The following is a 26,116-nucleotide window of genomic DNA, read 5'->3' on the forward strand; positions in this document are numbered from 1 at the left end:
TTATTCACTATGCCTGAAGCAGATAGGGCCTTTGGGTGACTGCTGAAGCTCATTCGATCCTTGATTAAGTACGAAACTGACTTTTAAGTTTCAGAGCTGCATCTAGCAGTGTCTCTAACGGGCATGAAGATACAGTTAGTGGTGGGTGCTGTGTTCTCCCTCTATCATATTAGTGCCTATGGTACCTGCTAACTGTCAGAGACACTTCATATCTCTCACCTCCTTTTCTCTCGGCACTTTAAAGAGGCAATCCCATCATTTTTCTGGTTTCCTTGGTTATTTTGGAGATTAAGTTGTTTGTCTAATTTTCATCCCTTTGGGTAGTCTTTTTGTTCTCTTGCTGCTTGGAATAGTTTTTGGTCTGTGTTCTTCTTCAGTTTCACTGTGAGGTTTTGGGTTGTATTTCCTTCCTGTTTATCTACCTGAGATTCACTGGCCACCCCCACTCCCTGCCCTGCCCCAATCTAAAGACCGGAGTCTTTCATACATACTGGAAAATACTCAGCCTTTTTCTCTTGGAAAAATATTGTTTCGCCCTCATTCTGTATTGTTCTATCCTGAACCTCTGATTAGGTAAACATTAAATTTTCTCATTTTGGTCTTCATGTGTCTTACCCTCCCTTTCATATTTTTAATCTCTTTGTTCCTCTGTACTACTGTATTGAGTGAAATTTCTTCAACTCTTCAGTTTAACTAATTCTGGTGTCCAGTTTTATCCATTCTACTGCAACTTAGGCTGTTCAGTGCATTTTAAATATCAGTTATTTATTTTTCATATCTAGATGTTCTGTTTCACTCTTTTTCCTTATTCCCTTATTCTTAGATTTTAGCATATTAAAAGGCTTATTTTATATTCTGTATCTAATGGTTCCAGTACCTGAAGTCTTTTCATTTCCAAACCCATCCCTCGTTTCTACCACACTTTCCACCCAGAGCAGTTTTTCCCCAGTGTACTTTGTGATTTTTCACTTGAGTTCATACTTTTGAGAATTTTATCCACTAAAATTTGCCAAGGCCTGGGTTAAAAGTGCATTTATTCTGAGAATATTTGATTTTGCTTCTATTAAGCTTTGGAATTTTACCAACTTGGGGCCCTTAACAATTAACTCTCGGTGCCACCTTCTCTGGGGCTGGGGGCGTTGTGAATTGAGGCCTCAAACCTGCGTGATGACTGGCAGCAGGATTTCAAGGAGTATTTTTTTTCCTTAACCCAGAACCAAGACTAAATGAAGTTGCTACCTGCGGGGGCTGGGGTGTCCTACCTCGCTCATGTGAGTCTGCAGCTTACATGGCTCCCGAGACAGAAGTCACAGGCAGCCACGGGCAGCCACTGTGTCCAGCACTCTCCTGCCACTCGCGGTTCATGCTGTGGCTTCATTGTCAGCCTCAGTCACTCTCCCTCATTTTTCTCCCCTGCAAAATCAAGTATTCACGCACGTGTGTGTGTGTATGTGTGTGGTTTCTCTTTTTAAAATTTAGCATTTCAATTTTTTTTAAATTAAGTTTGTGTTTTCTTATGGATGTTTAATACATGCTACAGCTGGAAATTAAGCTCTCTGTTCCCTACAACGCTCCTTTGGCTTTTAGCGGGACATCACTGCGTTGTACCTCATTTATGAAAAGAAACGACTAAGAGGATTTGATCTAACCCGTGATCAGGCACAGCTGCCGGAGATTAATTCCTTCCACAGGCTGAGTCTTGATACTCAGCCAGCCAGTTCTGTCCTGTGCCCACTCCCCAAGACATTTCGTATTCATTCACGGCATCAGAAAGATGTCACAGAACACAATTTTTCAAAAAGACTGTTTTCCTTTAGAGAGGGAAATTAATGATCATTTCTCCCATAAGCACCTTCTCAAAAGTTAGAAATGTGTTCGGTTCCTTCATAGTGCGGTATAGGTATTTATGCATTAGTTCAACATGTTTTAAATGTGAGGCACTGCATTGGCACTATGGAGAGGGATTGGCAGGATGGAGCATTCATTAAGGTACTACCATGTTCCAAGAACCTGACAAACAGCATGACAGTGGCACAGAGGCAAGTAAGAGCCTGGCGTGATCAAGGAGCCAGAGTAACATGGAGGTGGAGAACCGGAAATGGGGAGAGGAACAGGATCTTCACAAATGCAGGTAGGCTCTTCCCCAGCCTGTGTTTGTGCAGCAGCATTTTAACCGTGTGGGATTAGTGTGCAGGCTGCACCGGGCTTTAGCGGTCAGAGTGGGTGCAGGACACGGCGGGCCAGCTTGCCTAGGCATCAGGCTGGTGGGCTCTGGGAAGAATGTGGGGAGCTGTAAGAGAAAGCTCAACCCAGTGTCCCAAGGTCAGGATGGACCCGAGGGAGAAGACTAAGGAGCAGGATGGGAATCGCAGGCCTCCCTGGCGGGCCCTGGGGCCCAGCCCAGCTCCTGGGAAGAGAGAGAGTACAGACCTCAGGCTAGAAGTCCAAGAAACTTCCCTCATGTCTGCCGCCCATGAACAGGGCCACAGAAAGGTTCAACTGAAGGATGACAGCAGATTCGAGGACAGACAGCGTCTCCCCACTGCCGTCCTTAGCGTGGGCAGGCAGAGGTCGGCATAGGCACAGAGCAGCCCCAGGGTCTGCCGCTGGAGAATTCGGCCCAGGCAGGCCAAGCCCTCAAGGAATGTGCCAGGCATCCTGACTGTCACGCCTCAGTCCTCTGGAGCCTTGCTCGGCCACACCTGCAGAACTGTGTCCAGGTCTAAACCAGGGGGACATGGGCGAGACCTGCAGCAGAACTCCTGCTAGGACCAGGGAGGACGGAGCCATTGATCCGTTTCTGATCGCCAGGATTCTCTGACCTGCTTCTCCCTGGGAAGATAGTTCTGGTCTTACTAAAAGAGAGGGTTTGGAGCATCCAAATATGACCTTGTGCCCCCTCTCAGAACACGGAGAAGCCGGGCTGCCTACTGCAGGTGCGTGCGCTTGGGCAGAGAGAAGCGCTGAGGGTGACACCCTTGCTTTCAGCTTCATTAACAGATTAAACAATGAACTGACTGATGCCAGAGTGAGGCTGGCTGGCCATGGCTGGCTGCACCACGACCACCAGCCCCAGCACTTCTCTGGATCTCCCCAGCCACAGCCCCCGGTTTCCCGAAGGCAAGAAAGGAATGAGAAGTCAGTTGGTGTGGCTTTAGGGAGCTGCGAGGCATCGGGATTCTAGGTCCCTGGCTCGCTGGGGCCAGCCATCTGCCTGAGGCCCCGGTCCCTGAGGTACCTGGTGGGGAGGATGATTAATGCCTTCTCCCGGGAGGGAGCCTGCCCTACCCTTCCCCTTCAGCCTTCCCCAGGTCTGACGCCTGCCTTCCTGACCCCCCAGTGCAAACCCCACGCCCTCCCAGCCATCTGGGACCCAGCTTCCACCCCACTCCCTTAAATCCACCAAGGAAAGAGCCGTTCCACGCTGTCCTTTGGGGAAGACAAATGAAGCAGGGAAGAGCGGGGTTGGGCCTTGACTGGACTCGCTTTTGCTAACTTGAGAGAGAGCCTGGTCTAGGCAGAGAGGAAAGGAGACAGTGAACAGAGTACAGGGCTCCCGATGGGCAGACGGGCTGGAGAAATCGCTGGAGCTGAGTTAGGACGGTCTCAAACCCTTCAGGAGTCACTGACATATGGGGTGATATGGAGGGGTAAAACTCAGAGGAACTTTAGGATGTAAACCCAGCAGCAGTATTTATACGATTGGTTCCTTTGGGCCCTCACCGCAGCCCCCACCCATTGCAGCAATGATCAGGCCCTCCGGGAGCTGTACTCCTGCCCTCCTCTGGGCCTGGGCTGGAGGAGGAACTGTGAAAGAGGCCGGTAGAGGCCCGGACAACGTGGGGGGAGGCTGTGAGTGAAGGGGAGAGTAGCCAATCACAAAAACGAAGTGTTCATTGGGGGCCAGAGCTCGCTGTGGGTGCTGGTGAGTGACCTGCAAATCTCGCCTACACTCAGGTTTGGAAGCCGTACAATCAGGCATGGACCACACCCAGTGCTTGTGGGACTCCCAGTGGCTTTTCCAACAGTGCAGGCACTTCACGTCGTGGGAGGGTCGTAAAAGGTGTGAAGTGCGCTTGTTAGCCAACACAATGGGACCAGTTATAATGCCCGAGGAACCTCCTGCAACTGCTGCTTCTGTGCACTGAGAATCAGGAGCTGATTCACAGGTCTGATTAGGAAACCCACTCGCAATCAGCCTTGTGTTGACTCTTGTCTCCCGTGCTGGTGCCAGTGGAAAGAGTGTGCACAAGGTTGATGCGATGCTAAGGGGAGCTTCATGGCAATCAGGGCGACAGTTATAAATAGGACAGGCTTAAGAATAAAATCACATCTCAGCTGCTACCGACTCGAATATCGTTTAGGAAAAGGTACCTGTTAACAATCTCGATTTTTCCACCTGATACTCCCCTCCAGAGTCTCAGACAGAAGATACCTCTTAGGGAAGATTCAATTTTTTCAATCTATGCAAACCCCTGTGTGGTGTCCTTCCACAGGTTATACCTACATAAAATACATGCCTGCCAACTAACTTGAGCCCCAAGTTTTATGAAATGTGGGATTAATATAAAATACAGCCTAATAACCAAGACCAATGATGATGGTGTCTCAGAACTGAGTCCACTTTTGCCATAATTTCCCAGGGGGAGAGACCTTGGGGAGTTATATAACATGAAGCCTCATCTCTCGCATCTGTAGAACAAAAATAATAGTCTCTATCTCGTAGAGTAGTTGTGGGGGGTCTCATGACACACATGCGGCCACGCACTCAGGAAATCCCTGTTACGTGATTAACGAAGGCTTTTGGGGGCACATATAGCATATGCAGTGATGGCAAAGGCAGAAGGCAAGCCCCCAGTCATCAGATGACACAGCTCTATAGAGAGCTGTTGCTCGAAAGGGGGCTTTCAAAGTTGCTCCACTCCTTATCTGGTGCTAGAAACTCTTCCCTACCCACTCTTCTTCCTAAGTGGCCCCCCTTCTGCACATGCATCCCGTGGTTGGGATCTCAGGTATCTCAGGCCGGTGGATGGCTGGATCTGTTGCAAAGCCTATCTGTGTATTTCACCTCCTTCCAATCTCCTAGTGCATTCACCTGCTGGCTTTGTTTCTTCCAGAGTGATGGAACATGGGCCCAGGTGGCACCTTTCCAATACTGAAATGGCATCGCTCCTTTTAGTCTTCTTTAAATTAAGCCACTCCCATTCCCTTCAGTGATTTTTCAAAAAGCATACCTTCTAGTGACACCACTACTCTCTCTGGTCCCCCTTCTTCTAGCTCAATGGCTGTCAATCCAGGTGGCACATCTGGAAACATTTTTGTTTGTCCCTAGAGGGGAAAGGGTGGTGTTGTCAACCAGAAGGTAGAGGCCAGGGTTGCTGCTAAATGTACAAGACAGCCTCCGACAACAAAGAAGTTTCCAGTCCAACAGTTCAAGTATGAGGTTGAGAGACTCTGTCTTAAAGACGAATGTTAATCCATGTTCTTAAAGCATGGGCCAACATCACACACAGACTACTGGCTACTACTGCCATTGTGTTGTCATGGCATTTCTGCTACATTAGCCCAAGATTCTGCTAGTTTTGTGGTTAGTAGTCAGCTAAGAACCCTTTCATGGGTCGCTGCTGACTCAGGAATAGCATACCTGAGACCCACATGCTCGCTTAGAAAGGGCAAATCAGTGGCAGCACTCCTCCATGTGAGCCTTAAGGCTGCCTTGCAATCTTTTCCAACACAGTGTGTGTGTTCTAGGCCACTCACCAATCATTCAAATGATTGTTGGCAGGTAAGATGAAACCTATTGGCTGGCCAAGGTTCCCTGGTTTTGTGGTGCTGGGACCCAGGTCATGATGTAACCTCAGTTCCTGCGCTTTGGGGGACTCTGTTGATTCGTGGAGGCAGCTAGAAGGAACAGAGGATGCATCAGATACTCCATGGCAGTCAAGACTCCTTCCTTCATACCACGCCCTAAATCCTTTCCCAAACACAGAGCCTGGCCATCCGTCGCCGTGAAAGCAATGCGGTCAGAGCCACAGCTGCCCAGAAATGATACCTGTGAAGTGGTGCCTGCTCTCTGCCAAGTTCTTCTCCACCCTCCTCTCACCATCCTGATGCTCCTGCTCTTGGCACCTTCCTGATAGTCTTGTTCTCAGCTCTTTCCACCCAAGCTAGTCTGGGCTCCACCAGAGGTACAGGAGAGGGAGGTAGGGGTCAGCAAACACACTCTGTAGCATGGATTCTTCAGGGAAACAAGTGAAAACTGTAGAACTGGAGTAGACAGCAATCGAAGCTGCCCAGAACCCTGACACCCATACTCATCAGCTTCCAGGACGTGGCTGGATAATGATACCTTGAAGCCTAATACTGTGTTCCACGGAGTGTGTACAACACAGTCCTTCCCCGGCATCCTCAGGTACCGAATCCAGGACCCCTGTGGATACCAAAATCCACAGAGACTTAGGCCCCAAAATAGCAGAGCATTTGCATGTAATCTGCACACAGTCTCCCATATACTCTAAATCATCTCTAGATAACTGGCGTTGCCTAATGCAATGTAAATGCTATATGCAAACACTTTTTAAACTATGCTGTTTAGGGAATAAGGACAAGAAACATCTGTGTATGTTCAGTAAAGATGCAGATTTTTTTCTGAATATTTTTTGATCCGTGGTTGGTTGAATCCCCAGATGCATAACCACGGATAAGGAGGGCTGGCTGTAATTGCTGTTCCCTTTTCACTGTGGGGGGGGGGGGGCATTTAGAAAGGAGAAGAACTTTGTAGAGAGGCTGCAGTAAGTGTCTTCCATTCCAGCATTCTTCATACGCCTAGTCACTTTGTTAGCTTATGAATAAAATAATATGGTGGCACAGCTTGAGTCACTCAATGTTCTGCTCGGTCCACTGAAGTTGAAAGCAGAGTCTGTTCAGATTAATGCCATGTTTGCTAACCTAATCTGGTTTTTAGAGTTTTAAACATTTGTCACCCACACAAGTGGAGCTCACTAACGATCTTTGAGGAATGTGGTATCTCAGTTCTGTCAGAATTTGAGGGGGCAGAAACGTGAGAACACAGAAACTACTAACACTGAAGTAACACAAAGAGCATTTTGATTCCCTGACTGTGGGCTCCACACACGGTACCGCAGATCCACAATGCACCTTGTTTTCAGAAAAGGCGCTGATGTCGACATGCAGGGGTGGGGTGAGAGGAGCCTTCCAAACTCAGGGCCTTGGCCATCAGGCATGGAAGCAGGGGTGCAAGCTCCTGAGTCTGTGAGAGCCTCATCTGAACTTCACCGCACGATATCTAACCTAAGCCTCAGAGAGGTAACGCCAGCAGCACGTCCCTTACTGAGTCCCTGAAGATAGAACAAGGTCCCGTATGTAGAGAACTGGCCCGTAGGAGCCAGCTGCTGTCTTACCAACCCCACAAACCTCTGACCCGGTGAAAGGCAGTCCGTAAGGGATTGCTGTCTCTAGCCCAGCATGTGATACGCATTTTCACAGCACCAGCTGTGGTCGAAAAGCAGGGTAGTGCAGACTGGGTAACATGGAAGCTGTGTGGTTCCCATGTGTGTTTTCCAAGGTGAGAGGAGCTGAAATCGTAGAGTGCAATGGCCACCTCCATGGGAAGAGCTGAGCATGGCATTCGGTTCTGTATTTTTTTTCCTTTTTGTTTTTCTGTCATTTTAAGTGAACACGTGCACGTGGGGCTCCCGCCCTCAGGAAGCACGTTCCAGCCTCGCATGCCCGGGGTGATACTCCCCTTGTGTCCAGCTCCCAGCAGCCCCAGGGGCTCACAGGACCACAAGCCAGAGTGTGCACTGCATTATTTTCGTGCGTGTTTAATATCCTCTGCACCAGCTTCTGGTGCTCCCGCGCTCAGCCTTATCTCTGGCGGACCAATTATCGCTTCTGTTAGTAGACCAATTACAAAGCCACACAGGTTTGGAGTGGCCTGCCCTTAGCTCCCTTTTACCCCCCACGAGCCCTATTACCTTTGTTGTGGCATTTCACAGAATGAGAGGCTCTTCAGGAACGCTCATTTTAACAGATTCCCGATGTCTTTCAAGTGCCGCAAAAGGCGACAGTAGCTGCAGCAAAGACACAGCAAGGAACTGGATGAGGCCATGCCAGGCAGGTGGGCACACTCAGCGGAACTCGGGGCTACTAAGCCAGGACCTCACCCTGCAAAGCCAGCACTCCCAGAGCACTCCAGGGTGGGGCTTAGGGTCTGTCGCCACCCAGGGCAGAAGTAACACCCTTGCTTTGTTTTTCTGTCTTGAGCAGAGAGGTGGTAGGGGCAAGGATTAGCTAAATACATGTATTTCAGGATAAAATCATTCCCTTCCCTTTCTCTTTAAATTTTTTTTTCACGGAAGGGCCAGCATTGTGGTATAGCAGGTGAAAGTCGCTGCACACAACACCACTGGCATCTCATATGGGTTCCAGTTCAAGTCCCAGTTGCACCACATCCAATCCACCTCCCTGCTAATGAATCTGGGAAAGCAGTGGGAGATGGCTCAGGTCCCTGGGTCCACATTCCCACGTGGGAGACCCTGGATGAGGCTCCCGGCTCCTGGCCTCAACCTGGCCTAGCCCCAGCTGTTGTGGCTGTCTGGGGAGTGAACCAGCAGGTGAAAGACCTCTCTTTGTGTCTCTGTAACTATGCCTTTCAAATAGATAAATAAATCTTTTTAAAAAGTACTCGTGGAAATGCACTTTGAGTCTCCCTGTTTTCCCCAGGTTCAAATACTTCCTACTTCCCTAGAATCCCTGGGAAAATCTGGTCCTCTCCTTATTGATGCCGTAATCACATTCTGCCCCACATAATTACAAAGATGTATGTGTGTGTGCACACGCTGCAATTCTAACTATAAGCTCATTAAGGGCACAGACTTTGTTAACTTCATCCCCATACTGCTCCCATATTGCCCAGCACCAGGTCTTGCATATAGTAAGTGTTTACCAAGTGAACGAGTCCTCCAGAAATGTTGAATTTTTGCAGGGGGGTAGGGGATTCTGTTGTGAGGAACAGACAAAAGTATACCTTGAATTCTAATGTGTTGGTTAGGATGCATAGTTTTGCATGACAATTTTCCTGTAGCATAGTTATTGGAAATGATTTTGTGAAAGTGAAGACCAGAAAGCAGTGCAAGAACATCTTATGTGAAATATTTTATTCCTCTTTTTAAAAATTAATAAGCAACAGACTGGAATTATTTAATTTGGCTTCTCTGATGGTTCCTGCTTCTTTTTCCAAGGCTGTGGAGCTGAGCTATTTCCCAAGGGAATGCCAGTTCTGAGCAAGCCTCAAGGTGACTCCTGCTTAGACAGAGAAGTTGCTGGCAGATGGCAGGATTCTATGGTGACAGCCAGGGAAACGTGGGCCTGGGGCTCATCTGCTTTGACCGAAACACTCTAAAAAGCCCCCTGCTTGTGGTGAGTGTCCGGACAGCTATTCAGTGTCTCTGCTGTCCAGCCCCACTTCCCTAACAGTTTGATATAGAATACAGTAAATTTTTAAAAATGAAATAAGAGCACATAGCTACAGGTAGAAATTATAGTTAGCAGTAACACACGGGCAGCCCTTTGTGGATTCTACAACCCTGTTGTGTTACTTTGCTCAGAATACTGTGACAGGGTGGCTCAGTAACAGGTGTGTGGTTCGTGGTTCCGGAGGCTGGAGGCTGGAAGTCTGAGCCCAGCGCTCTGCAGGGTTCGCTCTTTCTGAGAGCTGTACCTGAGAGGCTGCCCCGCCCCTTGCCCCAGCTTCCGGGGATAGATCCCTGCTTTCGTCTTCACGTGGTGTTGTCCCTTTGTGTGCTGTGGCCAAATTCCTCCTTCTGGAAAAAGACACCTGTCCTATCGGATTAGGAGCCCACTCTGCTCCAGGATGACCTCACCTTAACTAATTACATCTGCAAGAATCCCATTTCCTAATAAAGTCACAGTCGGGGCACTGGAGCGTCAAAGTAACAATTGGGAACTTGCAACCCATTACATTTTTATCGTAGGTGAAATGGAAAATTACTCTTGTTCCCATTTTATAGATAAAGACTGAGTCTCAGGGAAATGAGGTAATGTATCCAAAGTAAGTGCAAGCCCTGGACCACAAATGCAGATCTGCTGCCTGGTACCGGGGTCAAGGAAAGCCAGCGGTACCTCTTGCCCTGCGTGTAAGCAGCCGCTTGCCCACACTCAGACCAGGAAGCACCAATTTAGCAGGTGCCCTGTTATTAAAGCTTCACCTGCCTCCTCTGTGGCTGCGCCTCAGGAGGCCTTGACCTCCAGGAGCACTGTTCATTCCTGTTACTTCTGGGAGTGGGCCGTCCCGGAGCCATGGGCACTGCGCACAATGGACCTATTCAAGGCAGAGAGGAAAATGCCCTGCGCTTCCTTTTGCTCTCAGTACCACCATTCTTTGCCTCCCTGTGCCTTCCTTTTGTCCTGCCTATTGAGTAACCTCAGTGTGGGTGTGGGGAGTGTGTGAACAGTGTGAGAGTGTGGCCCAGGACACCTGCCTGGGATGCATGCCCTGGGGCAAGCAGCCATGGGGCCAGCTTCCCGGGACGGCTGTGCCCTCTGCGCTGCCTGCTGAAGCTGCTGTCCCCTTGTAGAGCGTGGGCTCACCTGGGTAGAGTGGAGGGACGTGTTCCCACGTGGGAGCCACCACGCCCAGGGAAGCAGTAGAGGAAGCAAATGAGTACAAAATTAGCAGATCCTAATCTTAGCTCTGCCACTGGCTAACGACGTGATTTCAGGAAGAGACGCTTAGTCTCCTGTGTTGCTTCCTCATCAATGAGGTGGAGATGAGAAGTTTGCTCGCCTCCTAAGGGTACTGCGTGGATACATGCCATAATCCATAAATGGTGCTGGAAACAACATCTGCCGCACAATTCTCATACTCACTACATGAAATACTTCCTCATCTGTTTATTTGTGCAATTTCCCAGTTTCACTTGCTAATCTGTTGATTTAAGACGAGTAGGATACAGAGCAAAACAGTAACAGTGGCTGTATCCAGACGGTGGAATTACAGGGGATTTTGTTGTGCTTATTTATATTTCCTAAACTTTCTGTAGTAGACACGTTTACTATTTTATTACAAGAAAACAATCCACTGAGGACCTCATGGGTACAGTGGATTAGGTGTGAGTGGGTGCAAAGTGAAGATAAGAAGTTAAACATTTATGGAAGGAGACAAGACAGGTAAACAAACGATCTAAGCAGGTGGATGGGCTGAGAAGTTCAAAGACAGCAGAGCAGGGAGGGAGCTGACCGCTCTAGTGTAGAAGATATTAAAAAAAAAAAAAACAGTAGAGAGTGCAGTCTCAGGGAAGAGTTAGGGAGAAAAATGGCAGAGGAAAATCGACGCAAATTAAGGGGACACAGTGGACGTACATGAGTGCATGGACGCCCACAACTCAGGACCCCAGCAGCTGAGAGACTCCACACCAGCATTGGAGAATGAGCTAATCACTGGTCTTGAGATTAATCAGACTCATGTTTAACCCAACAAATAGTGCGTGCTGAGGGATTCCAGGGACTGACCGCAAGGAAATGGCTAGAATCACGCAAGGAAGGAATTTGCCGTCGTTGACTTTAACGCCAAAGGAACCGCTGAACCACTCATTCCACGCCTACCCACGAACTGTGATCGCCCACTGTAAACAGTCAAGTCTTAGATCAAAAGGATCGCTGCCCACCCAGGTCCAAGTGAACCTTGGGGATCTGCCTGACACTGTGCCCATTGTCTTCCTAACCTTCGCCTACTCCAACTCCCCTTTCCAACTTACAACACGTTCTTGCTAACTGGCAAGGGGAAGAGAATTTTTTTCTGAGACAAAGATGGCCAATGCCCCTCCCCCATGCCGCTAGCCTCTTGAATAAGTTTGATTTGGACACGAATGCCGGGATAGCCTGGGTATGGACCATTACCCACCTCCCAACCCCACCCCATAGCACCTGGCTCTGCAGAGATGTTCTCATCAGTCGTTGTGCATGGTCTTCCCTGATCTGGAAAGAAGAAAGTAAGAATAAGCATCAGAAATAAGAAAGAAAATAAGTAAGTACCGAATAAAAGGGCCACTCCTTTAACCTACCCCAACGCCCCAGCGAGATGGGGATGAGCTGTGGAGGTTCCTTTCTGAGGAACGTATCCCAGAAGGAGCTTCTGTGGCAAGGAAAGCTGAGCTGCCCTGTGTGGCACATCTTCCTGCGCAGTGGACGTGCGCCCAGGTCGCAGTGTGCCAAATGGAACAAAGAAGTAATTTGCTGTTTCTCTCTCTCTTTCCATAGCATTATTAGCATCATCATTATTCTGGCTGGAGCAATCGCACTCATCATTGGCTTTGGAATTTCAGGTATGTGGTTTTTTTTTTTATATTACATGATCCATTCTCCCCTCACCATTGAACCTGTCAATCGATTGATGTGGAATACAGAAAGAGCACAGGACTCGAACCCACAGAACTGCAGAGTTGAGCACTTGTTCTTCTATTTACTGCACTCTCTTCACCTTAGTCATTTAACTCTTTGGGCCTTGGTTCCATAATTTAATTTTTAAAAAGATTTATCAATTTAATTGAAAGGCAGAGTTATATATAGAGAGAGGTGGAGACACACACACACAGAAAGAGAGAGAGAGAGAGAGAGATAGAGAGAGAGAGAGAGAGAGAGAGAGAGAGAATCTGTCTGCTGGTTTATTCTCCAAATGGCTGCAATGACTGGGGCTGGGAGCCTGAAACTGGAGCCAGGTCACCCACTTGGGTGCAGGAGCCTAAAGACACGGGCCATCCTCTGCTGCTTTCTGAGGCGCATTAGCAGAGAGCTGGATCGGAAGTGGAGCAGCAGACACTTGAACTGACACCTATATGGAATGCTGGGATTGCAGGTAGCAGCTTAACCCACTGTGCCACGGTGTCGGCCCAGGTTCCCTCACTGCAGATGTTGATCAGCAGTCAATCTGCCTGGCAGGGCTGAAGGTGGCATTGGGCTCCCAAGAAAGTGCTCATCTGAGCCATTCTCCCAGTGGTTGACCTGGGTGTGTGACTTCCTTGCTTGAAGCTCTGAGCGGCGTGCTGAAGAATCGCAAGTCTTTGCACACACGTGTCCTAGGCAAAGAGCCCACTGTACCGTGCAGGAAGCAGATGCCATCATGGCGTGGATGGCTGGCTTCCGAATGCAGTGAAGCGACACCCGCGGCAGGAAGAGCCTGCCCCTTCCTCTTCTGTGCAGCCCATTTCTCTGAAGCGTCACATCTATTATGGATGCCACCTTAGCTGTGACACTGCATTAGGCCAGCGGCTGTCTTCTCTGAGGCAGATTGTTTGCTCTATTTCCCATCAACCACCTGCAGCCTCTACTTTAACTCAGTCTGTGACCAAAGTTTTCCCTCCCTAACATCAGTTTCATAGTCCTGGCCTCCTGTATTCTGTCCCTGTCTCCCAGCACAGATGTGCTGCCACTACAAAGTGATCACAAGGCTTAAGCCAAGGAGACTTGCTACACGTGTGTTGGCCTAGACAAGGCATTAACACCCTTTCTCACTTTCTTTATCAAGTAAATATTTTATCTTTTGTCCATTCTTCTTTCTTTTTTAAAGACTATTTATTTGAAAGTGAGTTAAAGAGAGAGAAGAAGAGACAGAGAGAGAGAGAGAGAGAGAGAGAGAGAGAGATAGCTTCCATCAGCTGGTTCATTCCCCAAATCGTTGCAATGGCCAGGGCTAGGCCAAACCCAAGCCAGAAGCCAGTAACCCCATGCCATGTCAGTGGCAGTTGCACAAGCGCTTGGGCCGTCTCCCACTGCCTTCCCAGATGCATTAGCAGGGAGCCAGATCTGAAGTGGAGCAGTCTGAATCCAAACTGATGCTCAGATGGGATGCGGGCACCACAGGCTGCGGCTTAACCACTGGGATGCGGGCACCACAGGCTGCGGCTTAACCACTATGCCACAACACCGGTCCCCTGTGGCAGTTTCTTAAAGCAAGGCAAGAATGAAGCTTGCTGTACCCACTGACTCCTCCTTTTATGGAGATTTCTGTGTATTTCTGATGCTGTTTGATAACAGTTTAATTGGAGTCGATTCTTTCAAACCCTACCACTGCCTTATTAACTGAGTTTATGTAATATTCTAAATCCTTTGTTGTCATTTCAACAATGTTCCCAGCATCCTCACCAGGAGCAGGTTCCATCTCAAGAAACCACTATCCTTGCTCATTCATAGGAAATAACGTCTCATCTTACAATGATTTATCATGCGATGTATTGTGAGATTGTGGCAATGCAGCCCTATCTCCAGGTGCCACTTCTAATTCCAGATCTGTTACAATGACGTCTGTTGCTGCTTCCTCCACTGAAACCTGGAGCCCATCAAAGTCATTCGTGACCTCTGGGTTCAATTGCTCCCAAACTCCTGTTGGCATTGGTATTTGACCTCCTCCCACGAATCACAGATGCTCTTAAAGACATCTGGAATGGTGAATGCTTTTCAGAAGGCTTTAAATTTGCTTTGCTCAGACCCATCAAAGGAATAACTGTCTAGAGCAACTATGGCCTTGGGAATGCCTTTCTTAACTAATGTGACTTGAAAGTGGAAATTCTTGGTCCATGGGCTGCAGCACAATGGATGCTGTGTTAGCTTCCTTGTACGGCCTCGGTGCTCTTAGGTGACCAGGTGCCTTGTCCGTGGGCAGTAACATCTGGAAAGGAGTCTTTGTTGTCTTGCGTGTTGGGTCTCAACAGTGGGTTGAAAATACCCTGTGAACCATACTGTAAACAGATGTGCTGTCACCCAGCTTTTGTCCCCCCTCTATAAAGCACAGGTAGAGTAGGGCCGTAGGGTTTGGGGAATGGTAAATGATTATTACTTCAACCTGAAGTGACCAGATGCCTTAGCTCCTGGCGGGAAGGTCAGCCTTTGCAGCTGTGAAGCCAGGCACTGACCTCCTCTCCTGCTATGAAAGTCCTGGATGGTATCTCCTTCTTTCACCTACATGGGAAATCTACTTATCTGCTCCACAAATCTTCAATTAGAAAAAAAAAAACCGGGCCGGCGCTGCGGCTCACTAGGCTAATCCTCCGCCTAGCGGCGCCGGCACACCGGGTTCTAGTCCTGGTCGGGGCACCGGATTCTGTCCCGGTTGCCCCTCTTCCAGGCCAGCTCTCTGCTGTGGCCCGGGAGTGCAGTGGAGGATGGCCCAGGTGTTTGGGCCCTGCACCCCATGGGAGACCAGGAAAAGCACCTGGCTCCTGGCTCCTGCCATCGGATCAGCGTGGTGCGCCGGCCGCAGCGCGGCGGCCGCGGCGGCCATTGGAGGGTGAACCAACGGCAAGAGAAGACCTTTCTCTCTGTCTCTCTCTCTCACTGTCCACTCTGCCTGTCAAAAAATAAAAAAAATAAAAAATAAAAAAAGAAAAAAAAAACCAAACGCAATATGTGAAAAGCATGATAAAATAAGGTGTGCCTGTATCTGTCGTTTTCCTCTTGATTCATGGAAATTCTTTATATATTCTGGCTTAAACTTGGTTATATGTATCACCAGATCTACTCTCTCTTGCCTTTTCACTCTCTTGATTTCTTTCAGGAATCAGAAGTTCTTAATTTTAACATAGTCCAAAGTAGCAATCCTTTCCCTTATACTTGGAACTTTTCCTTAAGAAATCTTTGCCTAGCCCAGGTCATAAGGATGTTCTAGGTTGCCTTGGAGAAGCTTTGCTGTGTAACCTCTCATGTTTATGTACACAAATGTTCTAAAATTTAATTTTATGCATGGTACAAGGGTCAAGATTTGTTCTTTCTGTGTGGCTGTCCAGTAGACCCAGCTCCATTTTTTAAAAACACTCCCCAGCATTTGTTGTTTGTTGATTTCTGTTTGAGGGCCACTCTAACTGGGGAGAGGTGAAACTTCATTGTGGTTTTGATTTGCATTTCCCTGATGGCTGATCCTGAGCATTTTCTCATGTGTCTGTTGGCTATTTGGATTTCCTCTTTTGAAAAATGCCTGTTAAGGTCCTTGGCCCATCTTTTTATTGGGTTGTTTGTTTTGTTACTGTGGAGTTTCTTGATCACTTCATAGATTCTGGTTATTAATCCTTTATTAGTCCTTTATTAATCCTTTATCAGTTGTGTAGTTTGCAAATAATTTCTCCCATTCTGTCCGTTGCCTCTTCACTTTCCTGACTGTTTCTTTTGCTGTGCAGAAACTTCTCAATTTGAGGAAATCCCAATTCATCTTGACTTTGACTGCCTGTGCCCCTGAGGTCTTTTCCAGGAATTCTTTGTCTGTGCCAATGTCTTGAAGGGTTTCCCCTATGCTCTCGATTAATTTGATGGTGTTGTGGCATAGATTTAGATCTTTAATCCATTTTGAGTGGATTTTTGTATACGGTGCAAGGTAGGGGTCTCGCTTCATACTTTACAAGTGGATATCAAATGCTGGAGAGGATGTGGGGAAAAGGGCACCCTAACCCACTTTGGTGGGAATGTAAACTGGTAAAGCCACTGTGGAAAACAGTATGGAGAGACCCAGAAATCTGAATCCAGCCATCCCACTACTGGGAATTTACCCAAGGGAAATGAAATCAGTAAACAAAAGAACTATCTGCACCTCCATGTTTATTGCAGCTCAATTCACAATAGCTAAGACATGGAAGCAACCTGAATGTCCATCAACCAAAGACTGGAAAAAGAAATTGTGGGATATGTACACTACGAAATACCACACAGCAGTAAAAAAGGATGAAATCCAGTCCTTTGCAACAAAATGGAGCAAGCTGGAAAACCTCATACTTAGTAAAATAACCCAGACCCAAAGAGACAAACACCATATGTTCTCCCTGATTTGGGAGAATTAATAGTGCACCTAAAATGAAAGCTATAGAAGTGAAATTGTCACTTTTAGAATCAATGTCTTCAGGCCGGCGCCGTGGCTCACTAGGCTGATCCTCCACCTTGCGGTGCCAGCACACCAGGTTCTAGTCCCGGTCAGGGCGCCAGATTCTGTCCCAGTTGCCCCTCTTCCAGGCTAGCTCTCTGCTGTGGCCAGGGAGTGCAGTGGAGGATGGCCCAAGTGCTTGGGCCCTGCACCCCATGGGAGACCAGGAGAAGTACCTGGCTCCTGCCATCGGATCAGCGTGGTGCACCGGCCGCAGCACGCCAGGCCTCGGCAGCCATTGGAGGGTGAACCAACTGCAAAGGAAGACCTTTCTCTCTGTCTCTCTCTCACTGTCCACTCTGCCTGTCAAAAAAAAAAAAAAAAAAAAAAAAAAAAAAAAAAAAAAGAATCAGTGTCTTCAAGAGTCCTTTACCTGATTGTGACCTGATTGTGGAGGGACAGTTTACCATTGTTACTTTTTACTACGTGTATCCTTTTTGTTTTCTTTTTCTCTGTTTTCTTTCATTCTCTTTCATTTCTCTTTTTCATACTATATGCTGAACTCTCTATGTAACACAGAGTTAATTATATGTACTTTAAGGCAATTGGAAAAAGATCCCAGTTAAAAGTAAGAGGGGGAATAAGAGATGGAGGAGGTAGTCTATAACTGTAAAACAGTCTAGTACTGCATACAGTCATGCAGACTCACCTCTAAGGACACAGCCTAGGAACTAGTCACGGGGCTCCAGACCCATAAGCATCGGTGGTATAGATGCCATCTTCACTGTTAAAATGATCATCTTAAATGTTAAAGGCAACAGATAGCTCAGTCTAAGTTTAAAAGCGATGATATAAATAATGTCAAGTACCCAGTAAAAATAATAGAATTAAAAAGGAAAGAAGGACCAACGTCAGAAGCAGTCCACACAGCACTCCTAGAATGACATTTGCGGTAAATAACACTCTGACCTCAGAATCAACCCTCAAGGCTTCCTGGTCAGACTGAAAGGCCTGAAAGAGCATTTCAGGCATGGAAAGCCAAGACTCTGTGACAAAAAAAAAAAAAAATATCCTACATGGAGGATCTCTGTGAGATCTCAGAGGAAAGAAAGGGTCATCAAAGGAGACACTCTTCTCTGAAGGGAGGAGAGAACATTCACTTTGCTTATGGTTGTGTCCAAATACTGATGGAGTCTATGGTCACAAAAGGCTCCCATAGCCTTGGCAGCCCATGGCAAGAGCCTCGGATGATCACTGATGTCATAAAAAGGAGTGTTAATTGTTAAAGGAACAACAGTAGTCACTGTGCACTTGCTCCCCATGTAGGACCTCTGTCCCTATTGAATTGTAATATGAGAATCGACTGCAAATTCTCTCCCCAAATTGTACTCTATATGCTGTGTGTGTGCATGGGTGCAAATTGTTGAAGTCTATGATTAGCATGGAGTTGGTCCTCTGTGTATAAAGTCATACTAAAAATGAACCATAATGAAGGAGATAGGAGAGGGAGAGGGAGAGGGAGGTGGGATGGGAGCTGGGGGGGGGGGCGGTGGTGGTATGGGGGAAAGAACCACTATATTCCTAAAGTTGTATCTATGTAAAAATGCATTCATTGAATAAAAATTACAAAAAAAAAAAACACTCCCCACCCCCATCCCACTTCTGTCCCTGAGCCATCATTGTCATGAATCAAGTATTCGTACATGAGTTTGTTTCCAGCTTCACTAGAGTGAATTCTAATAGCCTTTTATAATTCTCAAAGAATTATAAATTCCAAATGAATTATGATGAATTCCAAATTCACTATAATAGCCTTTTATAATTAATTTTATTTTCATTTGCCATTTTAGCTCCTCTAATTTCTAATCTTGCCCCTCCTTAAAGTCATTTTAACAAGGCTGCAGATAGTATTAGTTTTATGAGAGTACTTTAAACTGTTTGTGAAAAAGTGGGATTAAAAGATAGGGGCAGACAGGGCTGGCACTGTGGCGTAGCAGGTAAAGCTGCCACCTGCAGTGCCAGCATCCCATATGGGCGCCAGTCCATGTCCCGGCTGCTCCACTTTCAATCCAGCTCTCTGCTATGGCCTGGAAAAGCAATAGAAGATAGCCCAACTCCTTGGGCCCCTGCACCTACATGAGAGACCCAGAAGAAGTTCCTGGCTTCTGGCTTCAGATAGGTGCAGCTCTGGCCATAGTGGCCAATTGGGGAGTGAACCACCGGATGGAAGACCTCTCTGTCTCTGTCTCTCTGTCTCTTTCTCTCTGCCTCTCCTTCTCTCTCTGTGTAACTCTGACTTTCAAATAAATAAATAAATCGTTAAAAAAAAAAGGAAAGATGGGAGGACATTTGGCCTAGTGGTTAAAATGCCAGTTAGGATGCCCACGTCCTACATCAGAGTACCTGGGTTCAATACCAGGCTCTGTCTTCTGATTCTAGCTTCCAGCTAATGCAAACCCTAACAGTGGTGATGGCCTCAAGTAGGTGGGTTCTTGCCACCCATGAGGGAGACCTGGCTTCTGTCCCCCAGCCTTTGTGAGCATTTGGGGAGTAAACCAGTGGACTCTCTTTCTCTGTTTCTCAAATACATAAATGAAACATTGCTTCAAAGATAATTTTATTTTGGTGCAAAACATTTTAAAGCCATCCATACATGGGGTCTTCAAAAAGTTACTGAAAATGTGTATTATGAAGAAACTGCATGAATTTCAAAGTTCTGCACCAAACTTGTCTTTCAATTCCTTTTTTCCACAGTTTTTTTTTTCCATTTGAGAGGCAGAGAAAGAGAGACAGACAGAGAAGTCTGCCATCCTCTGGCTTACTGACCTAATGACCCCAATGGCTGGGGCTGGGCCAGGCCTAAGCCACAAGATGGCAACTCAGTCTAGGTCTCTCCTGTGGGTGGCAGGAACTTAAGCCAACACCACTCCCTCTCAGGTCTGCATGAGCAGGAAGCTGGGATCGGGAAGAGAGCCAGAACTTGAACCAGGCACTCCAATATGGGCTCAGGAATCTTCACGACCATACCAAATGCTCACCCCCTCCTCTCAGTTTTTGAAGTACCCTCCTACGGTACTTTCGGTTTATTTCTACTTTCTTTCATTTGCTTTCCTTTTACTAATTCTTTTATCTTCATTGATGTTCCCTCTTTCTGCTTTGTTTGGCTGTCTTTTAATTCTTTTCTAATATCTTACCTTAAACACGTACTTCACAAAGGAGTGTCTGGCCAGGCTGCCAATAGCTAGCTTTCAGGAGACACTGCCATTCAGTGTCCCAGAGTAACTTAGCGTTTGCGCCTCAGCGGAAGTGCGTGAGAGACTCCGTGTCCTCCCAAGCACTGGAAGGTGTGGAATCCGGTGGTTTCTAGTTCCTGCTGACTGAGGAGACTGAGTACATTCTTTTTAAAGATTTATTTATTTATTTGAAAGGCATAGTTACAGAAAGAGAGCAAGAGAGAGAGAGCGAGCGAGCAAGCGAGCTCCCCATCTTCTGGTTCACTCCCAGATGACTGTAACTATCGGGGCTGGGCCAGGCCAGAGCCAGGAATCTAGAACTTCATCTGGGTCTCTTATACGAGTGACAGGGGCCAAGCACTAGGGCCATTATTCACTGCCCTCCCACGCTCATTAGAAGGGAGCTAGATCAGAAGTGGAGCAGCCGGGATTTGAACTGGTGCTCATATGAGATGCCAGCTTCCCAGGTGGTGGCTTAACCTGCTGTGCTGCAACGCTGACCTCAACTAAGTACATTTTCCTATTAGAAACACAAGGTTGAGGGACAAAGCCAGCACAAAAGAGTAAATTCTGCATGAGACCACGTATATACAACTTAAAAACAAGTGAATGGGGACAGGTGCTTGACCTGTTAGTTAAGGCACTGCTTGGGATGCCTGCATCTCATATTGGAGTACCTGGGTTCAAGTCCTGGCTCCATTCCCAGTTCCAGCTTCCTGCTAATACACATCCTGGGAGGCAACAATGATGGACCAAGCACTTGGGTCCCTGCCACCCACTTGGGAAACCCAGATTGGATTCCTGGCTCCTGGCCTCAGCCTGGCCCAGCCCGGGCTATTGCAGTTATTTGGGAAGTGAACCAGCAGATAAAAGATCTCTCTCTCTCTCTCTCTCTCTCTCTGCCTTTCAAATAAATAAATAAATCAGAATTTTTAAAAATATGCCAATAAACCTGTGTTGTTAAAAGGTAGAATAATGGTTATGATCCCTGGGGAAGGGTGAGGGGTAGCAATGAGGAAGGGATGAGGGAACTCGGAGGGAGGGACTGTTCCGTTTCTTGCTGTAGGTTGTGGCTTCATGGGGTGAAGTTATGCGAACTCTTCAGGTTGTACAGTTAGCATGAGTGGATTTTTATGGATGTATGTTGTACTTTAGTACGGGCATATATAAAGACACATTCAGAAACATATTTGTGCATGTACAAATATGTATTTTTATAAGAAAATAAAATATTGACCAAGAATACAAGTGTTTTGGAATAACTTTTAAAGATATTAATTCTGGGACTGGCACTGTGGTGCAGTGAGTTAAGCCACCATCTGCAGAGCTGGCATCCCATATAGGCGCCAGTTCGAGTCCTGGCTGCTCCAGTTCCAATCCAGCTCTCTGCTAATGCATCTGGGAAAGCAGTGGAAGATGGCCCAAGTCCTTGGGCCCATGTACCCACGTGGGTAATCCAGAAGAGTCTCCTGGCTTTGGATTGGCCCAGCTCTGGCCCTTGTAGCCATTTGAGGAGTGAACCAATGGATCAAAGACCTCTTTCTCTCTAACTCTGCCTCTCAAATAAATAAATAAATCTTTAAAAAAAATATTAATGCTAAGGCACATTTTGATACTTTCCTCTCTAAGGTTTAACTCTTTCTCAACTATAATTTAATCTCTTCCTTATCATACATCACCCTGAATTATTATGTCCTCGTTTTGACCTTTAATCCAAATCTTGATGGCTAACCTTTTTGGGCCTAGGGCTAACAGACTTGAGATCAGAATCCTTAGAAAAAGTTGTTTCTCTTTTGATTGTTAGTAGCCTTGACTACCCTGGCAGGAATTTTCACATTGTAACAGCTTCGCTGTGTTACTTACACCTTTTCCTGTTGCTATAGCAACCTCAAGTAATGCTAGTGACCTCAAGTCCTGAGCTCACTTCCTCCAATGCAGAGGGCACTCGTTAAGTGTTTTTCAAAGAACAAATGGAGGGATGCATGGAGTTGTGAATAAATAGAATGCAGTTACAACCTACTCAACACAGAACTATCAATGATTTAAAACATTATCACCAACAAAGAGCAATTCTGCCTCCTTCCCGTTTCACAGGGTGAAAGCTATTTATTTTGGATAAAATGGGCTGTTTATTAATTTAATACCACTTAGTTGGATATTTTAATTGCCTCTATTGAAGGATCAAAACCTTTACAAGAGAGCAATTATCACACTTAAATTCAATAAAATGTTAGCTGGTTTAATATACAAAACATTGAAATTAAGCAAGTATCATTTAAGTGATGGTGATAATGATGATACCTTCTGAATTCTCTCTTCACGTACCTCACTGTTCTGTGACTGCATATATTATATGCATATACACCATTCACTATGCACAACAAATAGGAGGTAGATAGTGTTACTGTGCCTGGGTGATACACTTGTGTAAAGTCAAACACAGCAAGCAAGCATGATTGTGCCTCGAGTCCTAGGAATTTGTTTCTAGAACCTACACTCCCTATACCAAGATAATATTCACTCGGAGTCATGGCTGAGAACAGTGTTCCCTGGTTTGCCCTGCAGGCATTATTCCTGAGACCACAGCTTATAAAGTGTTGAAAATATTTCCAAATACAGAAAAAAAGGTATTTTCTTCATGATTCTCTTAATATTATATTTGCTACCTCTCATAGCCATTCAATTCCAAATATGGACCCCATAGAACATGAGATGCATTCAAAATTAATTGTTCAGAAGAGAGGTTGGGGGCTCCCCTGGCCCCTTGTTAGAGGATAGCCGTTGTGGATGATCCCTTGAGAAGGAAGATGTAGCAGAAAGACCCCCGACGGGCTTAGGCCACTCCCTGGGAGACTCTGAACAGCTCTGTAGCGTGGAAGACCTGAAGGATCAGAGACACTCCAGTCTCAGGTCTGACACTTCCTGGGTGTCCTTTGGTATCATTCATGGAATAATATTGCACCCCTGGGAGCTGCACGATGTCCTGGTCTCCTCTGAAGGCAGGGAGTTCAGGGCAGGAAGCCACAGGGCACTGTCCCCTAATCCTCTCCATCTGGACACCGGACAAGCCTGAATGTGCTTATGACACCAAAACAGGAGCATTGCTCAGACTGTTTGAAAAGCATTGATATTACAAACAAATAAACAAATGTAGTCATTTGAGAAAAGTAACTGCTATTGACCTTACACTATGTGCTAGTGTGTAATTGATTTTATTTTTAAATGAAGTGGACTGACTACATATCTCAATCTAGCCCCAAGAGTCAGCAAAATGTGATAAAAGAGCATAGGCTTAGTGCTGACAAGGCTGGTGTGATCCTGGCTCCACTACTTGCTAGATACAGGGCGTTAGGCAAACCAACCTCTTTTTCCTCATTCATAAAGTGAGTACATTGGGTCTTACCCCTCATGGTTTGAAATGAGTCACCATTGGGAAAGCACTTAATAATACGCTCCTTTCCTTACTTCCTGGGGCTCTGATCGACAAGTGTTCCAAATGATTCTAATCAATAATGGTTACAAATAACACTGATTTAAGGTTTCACATAGATCATTAGGTACTTCATTAACACTTCACCAGCACTGAATGATTTAGTCCTTTCAGGGACCCTCTAAGGGAACATTCTTATTTTACAGATGAAAAAATTAGAGAATAAAAGTGTCAGCAACTTGACCAGGGTCACATGGCCAGTAAGCAGCAGAGCTGGGCCTTGGGCCTGGACAGCCTGACACCGACACCTGTGCCATGTGCTCGAACACTGTGCCCTGCTGCTTCCTTACGTTGCTCCTCTATCTGACCCGGTTTGCCTTCTTTCCGATTTCTTCCAACATGGAGGTAGGGCTACTCCCAGCCCCACCCTCTTCTTTGGCAAGAGTGGTGCCCACAGGTGCCATCCAGGCCACATGGGTACCGGCTTAAGCCTTGTGTTTCCACCTGTGGGCACATCTGGACAGCTGGGTTTCAGCAGATGCGGAGTGCCACACTGAAGGCATCTAGGGTGCTCTCTGTGGGACTGGAATGTACAGGTCTGAGTCATTTCAAAGGAAAGCTCCTTTTCCAGAACTGAGCTGTAATTCCTGCAAAGAATCCTTGCTTTGTGTCATCTGCACCCCAGTTTCCAAGAGAGTCCCATTTCTACTACTGACGGCCAATCGAATAGCACGCACTGCGTGTGAAAGCAGAGCTGCTCTGAGTTCAACTTGCTCCCCTTTGACACCCCCGCCCCACTTTCTTCACGCACAGACACCAGAACTGTGGTCATCCTTAGAGGCCAACGAAGCACTTAAAATCTGTGGCTGTCTCATAGAATCCCGGATCAACTGATGGCTGCCTGTAACCCATCTGCACGGGCTCCTTTCGTGCTCAGGCCCATCAGACCACACAAGAGGCTCTGGGGGTGAGCTGGTCTGGATTCCTCTCAGGCCAGACTCTATAATGCTCTTTGAGCCAACATTTGTTTGCAGGTTGGAATATAGATTTATTCTTTTGTTGTTAAAGATTTATTTTATTTATTTAAAAGGCAGAGTTGAGAAGAGAGAGAGAGAGAGATCTTTCACTCACTGATTCACTCATCAAATGGCCACAATGTCTGGTTGAGGATGGCATTGGCCTATGCCAGGAGCCAGGAAGTCCATCCAGGCTTCCCACGTGGGTGACAGCAGCCCAAGCACTTGGGTCATCTTCTGCTTCTTTCCCACATTAGCAGGGAGCTGGATCGGAAGCAGAGCAGCCAGGACTCAAACCAGTGCTGCAATATGGGATGCTAGTGTCACAGGCAATGGTTTAACCCCGTGCACTACAACGCCAGCTCCAACGTTATTGCTGTGAGAAATAATAGTTGCATGTTGTTGCTTGTAAATTAAATTACATTTTGCCACTTTTAATTCTCACTGATTCACTTAACAAATGAGTATTGACTGACTATGTTCTGGTTGCAGAGCAATGGCAAGGTACTCATGGTCTCAGATCTCCCTGGCTTTTATTACTCCTCCGTACTTGATATGTGGAGGGAGGAGGATTTAATTGACATTACACTCATTCCATCTGCCACATCATCAATGCAACCTTAAATGATTAGAACCTGCAGCAGGTCCCTGGGGCACTCCACAGCTGCCTGCTTTTAACCATTAAGGTCTCTAGGAGATATTTCAATGGATTCCCTACCTATGGGCTCAAGGCCAACACTTTCAAATTATCTCAGTGACACAATTACTGAACTAAAATATGTCATTACCATTTCATTCTCTCTATATATTATGCTAATCATGTATTTTTTTCTGAAAAGTAATTTCTCAATTCAACTTCAATGGCACTTTATAAACTATAATCAAGTCTACTCTTGCTCTAATGTAGTTACATTTTCTCCATGATTTTATTGAGAATCTCTGTGTATTTTTATTGCCTTCTTTTTCACTGGCTCTCATTTCTCCAAAATTTAGATGTGGTAATTCTGCCAAATGTTCCTTACTCCTACAACCATTTTGAATAGGTTATCTCAAACAGTGCTTTGACTTTCCTGATTTCCATTTCTCCATTTATTCATGCACTCAGTAAATCGTGTTTTTCCTACAGGAACATAGCACTTGCCACTGTAAGACTTAAGGTATGATTAAGACAATCTCTGCCCTTGAAAAACTCGCAAATTACTGCCAGATCTGGACTAGAGGCAAGGTAGAGGGAGACAGCTGCTATAATTAAGGCCAAAGAAAGTGTTGAAGAAGAATAAAGAGAGAATCTACAAAATTTTTTTTTGGCAGATTAAAAGAAGATTTCTTGGGAGGGCTGCCATCTGAGCAGACTCAAATCTAAGTAGAATTTGGAGACAGGAGAGGAGGGCACTATGAAATGTTGATGCAAGATGAGCGGGGAGCGTACTTGAATGACTCATGCCAGCCGGGGAGGCCCTGGATATGGGTCTGTCAAATGAAAATCATTGAAATGCAAACTGAATCCTTAAAGCATTGTTCAAGAAGACGCCTGGACAGGAGATGGGGGTGTAGTACA

The 26,116-nt window shown here is 46.4% G+C and overlaps 1 protein-coding gene across 1 annotated transcript in view; it reads left to right on the top strand.

Moving 5' to 3' along the window:
* VTCN1 (V-set domain containing T cell activation inhibitor 1) overlaps positions 1-26,116 on the top strand; it is a 64,558-nt gene that overhangs the window by 24,601 nt on the left and 13,841 nt on the right. Inside the window, exon 2 of the mRNA XM_002715400.6 lies at positions 12,301-12,365. Within this exon, the coding sequence (XP_002715446.3) occupies positions 12,301-12,365 (65 nt within the window). The remainder of the gene's footprint in view (positions 1-12,300; positions 12,366-26,116) is intronic.

The sequence above is a fragment of the Oryctolagus cuniculus genome, chromosome 7 (genome assembly GCF_051225735.1).
Source record: "Oryctolagus cuniculus isolate XC-2025 breed Fujian yellow rabbit chromosome 7, ASM5122573v1, whole genome shotgun sequence".
Taxonomy (NCBI): Eukaryota; Metazoa; Chordata; class Mammalia; order Lagomorpha; family Leporidae; genus Oryctolagus; species Oryctolagus cuniculus.